Below are 10,171 nucleotides of genomic sequence, written 5' to 3'. Positions count from 1 at the left end.
GTCCCAGCTCTCTCCTGAAGCGGCTCTGGAGTGATCTGTGTGTCCCGACTGCGCCTGAGGGAACGGTGTGGAACGGTTGTAAGAAAGTGCAGGGTCCTCAGGTCCATCATATCCATCCTCATAACTACCCAACATCCTCTGGATGCGACTCGACAGCTCGTCATCTTTGATTCTCTGCAAAGTAAATCAGACAAAGGAAGTGTCTTTATGCTCGTTATTGTGCAGCAGTCACATTGAGGGTTAGCGTCTCAGATGTGATTGATTAGCGCTGGATTCTCCTAAAGCACTGACACAAAACTCATGTGTTTTCACTAACATACACCAACCCATCCTGTTCGACAGGACACTGATATACGATATAAATACAAAGAATGATAGTAGGTTTCAGTGTTCAGCATTTAGGCCGGAGCGATAAAACCTTATCAGTATAATTGACGGCAGTTCCGCTCTGTGTATTAAAGATATACTCCACCCCAAAATGAAAATTTTGTCGTTAATCACTTACCCCCCTGTCGTACTAAACCCATAAAAGCTTTGTTTGTATTCAGAACACAATTTAAGATATTTTGAATCTAAACCAGGAGGCTTGAGACTGTCCCACAGACTGCTCAGTGTCAAGGTCCAGGAGAGAATGAAAGATATCGTCAGAATAGTCCATCTGCCATCAGTGGTTCAACTGTAATGTTATGAAGTGGTGAGAAGACTTTTTGTATGCGAAGAAAACTAAAATAGACTTTATTCAACAATTCGTCTCCTCTGTGTTTCTCCACATCACTCGGTGTACGCTCTTCTGTGTCAGCTGCGCCACAAGGATGCGACACAGAGATGACTGAGGAGAATGGAGAATGGTTTGCAGATCCTCAATACCACTGACAAACAAATCAACTTGTCAAATGTGAATCTTGAAAGCGATAGTGAAACTAAAAAGCAGCCATGCATTCGGGGGGGGCAATCCCTAATATGAACTGCATATGAAGAATATAATTTTTTTCTGAAATAATTTGTTTTCTTCATATATCTGACTGCTTGTATTTATTGACAAAATTGTATAAATATGAAGTAAATTGTAAATTGAGGATGCAGTGCTTTGTCAATGCACTGTGACACACACACGGTCACACACTCACACACATGGTTACACTCGCACATGCGTTCACACTCACACACACATGGTTACATGGTCACACTCACGGTCACACTCGTGATAACACACACACACATGGTCACACTAAACACACTCATGGTTACATGGTCACACTCTCTCACACACACACACACACACACACACACACACTCACTCGTGGTCACACTCAGACACACGGTCACACTCACAAATGTGGTCACACACACACCCGGTCACACTCATACACACACGGTCACACTCACACACACATGGTTACATGGTCACAGTCACACACAGTCACACTCACACTCAGTCACACTCACACACAGTCACACACTCACACTCAGTCACACACTCACACTCAGTCACACACACACACACACACAGTCACACATGGTTACATGGTCACACACACAGTCACACTCACACACAGTCACACACACACACACACACACAGTCACACACATTCACACATGGTTACATGGTCACACACACAGTCACACACATTCACACATGGTTACATGGTCACACACACAGTCACACTCACACAGTCACACTCACACACAGTCACACTCACACACACACACACACAGTCACACACATTCACACATGGTTACATGGTCACACACACAGTCACACACATTCACACATGGTTACATGGTCACACACACAGTCACACACATTCACACATGGTTACATGGTCACACACACAGTCACACTCACACACAGTCACACTCACACACACACGGTTACATGGTCACACACACAGTCACACTCATACAGTCACACTCACACAGTCACACTCACACACACACGGTTACATGGTCACACACACAGTCACACTCATACAGTCACACTCACACACACACGGTTACATGGTCACACACACAGTCACACTCATACAGTCACACTCACACACAGTCACACTCACACACACACGGTTACATGGTCACACACACAGTCACACTCATACAGTCACACTCACACACAGTCACACTCACACACACACGGTTACATGGTCACACACACAGTCACACTCATACAGTCACACTCACACAGTCACACTCACACACACACGGTTACATGGTCACACACACAGTCACACTCATACAGTCACACTCACACACACGGTTACATGGTCACACACACAGTCACACTCAGTCACACTCACACACAGTCACACTCACAGTCACACATGTTTACATGGTCACACACACAGTCACACTCACACACACTCACACTCACACAGTCACACTCACACACACGTTTACATGGTCTCACACACACAGTCACACTCAGTCACACTCACACACAGTCACACTCAGTCACACTCACACACACGTTTACATGGTCACACACACAGTCACACTCAGTCACACTCACACTCAGTCACACTCACACACAGTCACACTCACACACAGTCACACTCACACACAGTCACACTCACAGTCACACTCACACACACATGGTTACATGGTCACACACACACAGTCACACACACACACACACTCGGTCACACACTCAGTCACACACACACACTCGGTCACACTCACACACACACACGGTTACATGGTCACACTCACACACAGTTACACTCACACTCAGTCACACACAGTCACACTCACACACTCAGTCACACTCACACACACATGGTTACATGGTCACACACACAGTCACGGTCACACACACAGTCACACTCACACACAGTCACACTCACACACACATGGTTACATGGTCACACACACACAGTCACACACACACACACACTCGGTCACACACACACACTCGGTCACACTCACACACACACACACACACACATGGTTACATGGTCACACACACAGTCACACTCAGTCACACTCACACACACTCACACACAGTCACACACACACACTCGGTCATACACTCAGTCACACACACACACACACACACACACACGGTTACATGGTCACACACACAGTCACACTCACACACACACACACACACACACTCGGTCACACTCACACTCGGTCACACACACACAGTCACACACACACACACGGTTACTTGTGTGTCAATTATTCCACTTATTCCAAAGTAACCACGCCTCAAGACATCGATCAGATGATATATTTAAAGGAATCCATCAGGTTTTTGTTCATAAATGGCTATTGTGAGTAGGATTATTTCTCCTTCATCTCATCCAACGCCTCTTATGCAGATTCCAAAATGTCATTTTAAAGCTGGTAATGGAGGCTTGAACTGTTGATAGCATTCTAATGCAGTTATTAATGAAGTTATTAGAAAGAGAGCGAGACGAGAGAGAGAGAGAGAGCGAGACGAGAGAGAGAGAGAGAGACAGAGAGTGAGACAAGAGAGAGAGAGATAAAGAGAGAGAGAGAGAGAGAGAGAGAGAGAGAGAGAGTGTGATTTAGGCTTATGTTAGCTCTGTGCATCCCTCAACAGTGTTCTGCAGCAGCGTCTTTACACAGTGCTGTTATTACCTCACTAGTCAGAGATGTCATGTGTATTTACTTCCGGAAAATGTCTGTCATGTTGATTTTGTTAATCCTGTGTGCTGTACAGGTACTGTATGTTAATTTCTGTTATTACAGTTTTACTATGCGAATTGATATTGAACTGTAATGCAGTCAGGAGAGCTGCCTGGATCTACGTTCGCCATGCGTTTCCCTTAAAATAATTTCCCACCTCAGACCGTTCATCAGCCAATCAGATTCAAGCATTCAACCCCCGTAGTATAAACACCTTATACGGCTTGTTGAAGAGAGGAGCGATTCCATCATACTGCGTCTCCTCCAGCTGCACCTCCTGACTCCGTCTCTCCTTCTCCATCCGCCGCAACATGTTACGATCCTCCATCTGCACACTGCATGGACACACACACACACACACACACAGAGAGAGAGAGATGAGTCAGGGGATGACCAGAAAATACAAACCTAAAATCAACTTGTTTACATTAAAACGCAACATTTACACTCGTGTGCCACACCTGGGGATTGTTTCATAAAACTAGTTTACTAAATAAACCAGTATTTTTTCATTCAGTCTGACTTATTGTTACTTGATTTGGTTTCAGAAAGCAAATTCACCACAGAGCTCAAGTTTATGCTGTAAACTAGCCTGATCCTAACTCTCAGGTGAAGCTGAACACATTGATATCAACACTGCATTCTCACATACAACCATTTCACTTTATTATCAGTCCAAAAATAAAAGTATACAGGAAATGCAAGTTAATCATAATATATATATATATATATATATATATATATATATATATATATATATAAAGGCTACAACCAACTATAATGTATTGTGCCCAAAATGTAATAAACTTTAAGATATATGAACACAGTTTCTACAGTTGTGCATTCAGTTGATCAGCAGTTTCTAGCCACGCAGCCTTTCTCTCGGGTTATGGTTATTAGTAAAACATTAAAACATTACAATATAAAATTGTTTTTTAAAGGTCACGCTTTTTGTGTTTTTTTTAAGCTTTGATTGTGTGTACAGTGTGCAATATAACATGTGTTCATGTTTCGCGTGTAAAAACACAGTATTTTTCACACAATTCACCTCTCTTTATACCGTTGTTTTCACTGTCATAAAAACGGGCTGATGACTTCCTTGTTCTATAAAGTCCCTCCTTCAGAAATACGTAACGAGTTCTGATTGGGCCAGCGGTTCCTGTGTTGTGATTCGACAGCAGCGGAGCACGTGCTGCCCTCCTGGAAATGTGATTGGACTAGTTTTGAGAAGCAAGTGGGCAGGAGCATGTCCTGGAGATGTGCTTATAATCACAGGAGCGTTTTTACTGACGAGATGCGCGTGAAAATCGCATTTGTTTTTTTGCACAGCCCTAACATCTATTTAACAAAGCTAGCAGCGTTGCCCTTTGTGTAATAAGTTACAGAAACTGTTAAACACACCGACTTAATAAAATACACTTACTAGTTGTGGTCCATAAACAACGCCTTCTCCAGACAAAGAGGGAACTGCTCCATCTTTCAGGAATAATCTTTGTGTGAATCCGGCATTAAACTGATTGAGATTGAGGAAGCTGTCCTCAGCAAAATGTGCTGCACATAGTTTTACATGTGGATTATAATTTTCGGGAACCGAGTTAAACATAAATATTAACCATTGGGAAGCCCAAACAAGGATGATTGGACTCCGAGATGAAAATAACAGCGTTTCAACGAAATGTCGAACACAAACACAGCTTTTCCTCTTCTCCGTCAGAGCGCAACAAGACCACGCCCCCTTTTTGTGTATTCATGTGGGCGGAGGTTAGTCAAAAAACTGTTTTAGTGACATCATTACTGCAGGAACTTGAGGGGTGTAGTCCAAACGGGTCGTTTTTTGTAGGTGAACTCTGTTATTTAAAATATCTCACTTGACATTGAACTTTGAGCTTTAGAATTTTACAGAAATTATTTATACTCTAGCAACAACATTACATTTTAACCAATAAGAAGCTTTTGAGCTAATAATTAGGGCTGTATTAGCCAGCTTTATTTTGATTTACAGATACTGTTATGTAAAAAATAAAATTTTATGAAGGATTAAAATTATACGTCACATTTAATGTCCAACAAATATTTTAGCAGAGTGTATATTTTACTAAGAAGTTTTAGTAAAATGGATATATTTGCATTACTTTTTTTTACATTTACATATGAAAAATATAGATGACGTGTCAGTTATGCCCTGAGGAAAACACAACGTCTCAAATGCATTAAACATCACAAATATATTCACTGCTTGGATCGATCTGATCCATGATCCACCTTGACTCACTGAACATGTTTATTAAATTGTTTATGAAACCGCTTGTTTATGAAACCGACTTAAATCACGATTTCCTTAGCGTTTTTTATGGAACAGCCCCCTGATCTGAGTGTGTGATCATGATGAAGGGAAATAAAAGCACAAAGAGGCTCTTATGTTCTGAAGGGTGTGTTCTGCGTGTCTCAGGTGTGTGTCCAGAGGGGAAAGTGTGTAAGGAACATCTGCTCTCAGTTAAGACTCTCGCTCACACACACACACACACACACACACACACACACACATCTGTGCAAATCACCTGCTCATCATGTCTGTCATGTAACAATTATTAGCACTATTGTAGCTATTTATGATGAAAAAAAATGAATAGAAAAATAGAAAAGATTATAAGAAAAAAGATCTGATACACACACAGTTTAGTCTCTGTATTAATGCTCATGTATTAATAACTACATTCAATCCATAATAACCCATAATTCATATTTCAAGGTTCTTCCTCACCTTCACTCGCCCATGATATAAACCAGAATCATACAATATAAACAGACATACTGTGTTTGTGTTGATGAGTAACACAGCAGATACAGTCACACTCATCTCACACTAAAGTGATTATCAGCATTCACTGAAGGTCAGAGGTCACCACAGCAGTGACCAACACAAACACCTGCAGTGACTGGACGCATATTAGACGTGTGTTTTCTGTTCTCTGTGAGTGTGTGTGTGTGTGTGTGTGTGTGTGTGTGTGTCAGATTCAGATGAATGAATGTGTTTTTCCGGCCTAAAACTATTTGAAACACTCACACACTGATATAATGATCTTACATCGCGCGCACACACACACACACACACACAACAGACACAAAAGAACATACACACACTAATAATAAGTTTGACAACAATCATTAATTAATTTATATCATATGCCTCAAGAAAACACTCGCGTCTTTACGTTAGTATTTACACATGACGTCACTGTACTTTTATTTAGTTTATAATATTCATGTAATCATTTTGATTCAGTCAGTTCAATTCTAAAACTTTCAATCGGTTTTATGAGTTATATTAGTCGGTGTCTCGTGTGTCAGTGCGGAAGTGGTGTGTGTTTACAGACTTTAAGTGGTTACTTGTGTTTTATTTCCTCATTTAGAGATGTTTTTCCAGAGTGTTCTTACCTGCTCCTTCCGCTCATTCTCGGTCTGCACTGTCCGCGGTGTGGCGTCGGCTGTCGGTCGCTCATGACGACACAATTCGCCGATTTATCACATTTCTTCAAATCTAGAAAATCAACGCTGATTTCCAGAAATCACAGTTCGACTGAAGCGAGCTCTCGAGCAGAACGGAGCTCCGCGGACGCGTCCACTCCTGAGGCGGTGACCCGGTTCTACAAGCTTCAGATCAGTGGGTCAAACACACACGATCTAACTCTATATTGAACAACAGGTTCTGTTTGCTCACGAGTTTATTAAGAATTTTAAGAATTAAAGATTAATTCATATAATTATTCGTCAGGATATCATGAGGAAAAGCGGACACCCCCGCGCAGTATTATATGGTTCCGGCTCAACACTCCTTTTATGGGCATGTTCTTTCAGGAGCGCGCACGTCAACAATTACATCATCACGTTAGAGCAGTAATACTTTTTTTTAAAGTAAATAGTAAAACAGAGATATTGTAAAAATACAGACACTGTTAGTAAACGCTTACAGTTTTATGTAAAATGAAGGTTAAATAGCTAAATGAAACTGAATTTGATTGTCATTTTTAATTTTGTTTTTAACTGCCATGTAATTCAGTTGAAATAGTTATAGTCTGTTTTGTTTGCACAGTCAAGACTAATTGATAATGATAATGTAGCTCGGATTGCACTGTTAATCAAACTGAGACTGTTTTCAAAATAGTTCCCTCTCGATAATACACTTTATTTTTCTCAGATTTCTGAAACTCTTAAACTGCACGGCCATTGGTTCATGGAATTCTATAGAAACCTTATGCCTCATCCGGCCAGGCTGCTTCAGCACTGCACTCCATGGTGGTGCTCCAAGTGTACCAGGCACAGCTCCTCCGCACCATAGATGAAGTGGGGCAAACCCTGTCCACATTTAAGGACACGCTACTAAGACCACCACCCAGGCTATCGGGCATTCGAGGCCAGCTTGGTAGTGCTGGAACACCATCTGTGGCTGAATCGGACAGAGATCAAGGACGTGGATAAAACCGTCTTCCTCGACTCGCCTTTCTCCCCCGTTGATCTCTTCATCCCCACTATGGATGGGTTTGCTGAACGCTTCACTGCTGCACAAAAGTCGTCCCAGACTATGCAATGCTTTTTTCCCAAGTGCTTGTCTTCATCAAGTAAAGTAAAAAAAAATTGTATGCATTTAGCAGATGTCAAGCGGTCAAGTCACCTTTATTTATATAGCACTTTAAACAATAAGATTAAGTCAAAGCCACTGAACAACATTAATTAGAAAAACAGTGTCAATTGTGCAAAATGACAGTTTTAAAAAAAATAATTCAGCTTAAATAGTATCTGTGCAATCAAGTCAACGATATCGCTGTAGATGAAGTGACCCCAACTAAGCAAGCCAGAGGCGACAGCGGCAAGGAACCGAAACTCCATCGGTGACAGAATGGAGAAAAAAAACCTTGGGAAAAACCAGGCTCAGTTGGGGTCAGTTCTCCTCTGACCAGACGAAACCAGTAGTTCAATTCCAGGCTGCAGCAAAGTCAGATTGTGCAGAAGAATCATCTGTTTCCTGTGGTCTTGTCCTGGTGCTCCTCTGAGACAAGGTCTTTACAGGGGATCTGTATCTGGGGCTCTAGTTGTCCTGGTCTCCACTGTCTTTCAGGGATGTAGAGGTCCTTTCTAGGTGCTGATCCACCATCTGGTCTGGATACGTACTGGATCCGGGTGACTGCAGTGACCCTCTGATCTGGACACAGACTGGATCTGGTGGCTACGGTGACCTCGGAACAAGAGAGAAACAGACTAATATTAGCGTAGATGCCATTCTTCTAATGATGTAGCAAGTACATCAGGTGTTATGTGAAGTGTTTCCAGTTCGGGTTAACCTAATTAATGTTAACCTAATCATCTGTTTCCTGTGGTTTTAGATGGATCTTATAATCCTTTATTAATAGAAGGATCTTAGTAAACATCTAAGATTCAAATTCTTAAATGCTTTTTAAATGTTTTTTAGTTATGGGACATCAGTTTGCACCAATTCTGTGGAATAACCCATAAAAGAAATCACACTTAGGGTTACACTGTTCTGAATATCAAGTATGAAACTGAATAAATCTACAGCGCAGAATGAATCTGATGATTGTGTGCTCAGTTCTGTTTGTACTTTCTGAGTGTACTGGACTAAACAAATGTGAAATGTGAGTGTGTGTGAGAGAGAGTTGAATTTTCAATAATTGTTGTGATTTACTGTTGTTCATGCTATTGATTCGTTTGTTTGACAGATTTAATATCTACCTCAGTGATTTAAATTTAATATCAAAATAATCATATTAATATGAATTCACAGTAGACAGAGATTAGCATCCAGATTTTTATTAACAAAATATATATACATATGTATGCTGTTAAATAAACAGGACTACATGCTAATGATTTGATCAGTTCACTATTTAGAAAATGCTTAGTAAAACAGAAAGGCTACAAAGGCAAATTAAAATGAAATGTATGCTTCAAATTTAAAGCATATTAAACTGGAAATTCACATATTACTGAAACGTTCATTCAAACGAATTGAAATTGAAATGCAACATCCTAAATGTCATACCTCTATCCTCTAAGAGTTTATCTGAATCTATATCTTTACCATTATGCTTTATAATGTTTATTGATTCATTCAGGAGTTGGTTAAACTTGTTTTATTCCTTATCAGGACCAGAAATGGTGGGCATTGTAAGCGGTTTCCCATGATGCCTGTGATCCGGACACAGAGCGGCAGGTGTGTCAGGTGTGTCAGGTGCGGCGTGACGTCGAAGCGAAGGCCACAGTCGTCAGGAATGATGGACGGAGAGTCGTGGGACTGAACGGAGATCAGGTGAGTCGGAGAGTTGGTTTGAATTTGAATCGATTCTGTGTTCGGAACAGATTCAATGACTGATAGTAAAACAAAAACTTCATCCCATGTGCTGCATCTTCTGTGAATAAACCAGCAGAAGTCCCCCAACTCTCCTGCAGGAGCCGACAAAGATAAGAACGTGAATAAATCAATCTTCCACAGCAGCATGTTTATGCT

At 41.1% G+C, this 10,171-nt stretch overlaps 1 protein-coding gene across 1 annotated transcript in view; it reads right to left on the bottom strand.

Annotated features, from left to right (window-relative positions):
- The window catches only part of LOC113100994 (AF4/FMR2 family member 3-like), a 15,025-nt gene extending 7,631 nt beyond the window's left edge, over positions 1 to 7,394 (bottom strand). Inside the window, exons 1-3 of the mRNA XM_026265485.1 lie at positions 7,087 to 7,394; positions 3,866 to 3,986; positions 1 to 174 (exon numbers count right to left, since the gene is read on the bottom strand). The exon at positions 1 to 174 is cut by the window's left edge and continues 306 nt beyond it. Of these exons, the coding sequence (XP_026121270.1) occupies positions 1 to 174; positions 3,866 to 3,986; positions 7,087 to 7,151 (360 nt within the window). The 5' untranslated portion in view covers positions 7,152 to 7,394. The remainder of the gene's footprint in view (positions 175 to 3,865; positions 3,987 to 7,086) is intronic.
- Positions 7,395 to 10,171: the final 2,777 nt, after the last annotated feature.

Source organism: Carassius auratus, unplaced genomic scaffold (assembly GCF_003368295.1).
Source record: "Carassius auratus strain Wakin unplaced genomic scaffold, ASM336829v1 scaf_tig00217443, whole genome shotgun sequence".
NCBI classification, from domain to species: domain Eukaryota; kingdom Metazoa; phylum Chordata; class Actinopteri; order Cypriniformes; family Cyprinidae; genus Carassius; species Carassius auratus.
This window is presented reverse-complemented; position numbering and strand designations above follow the sequence as displayed.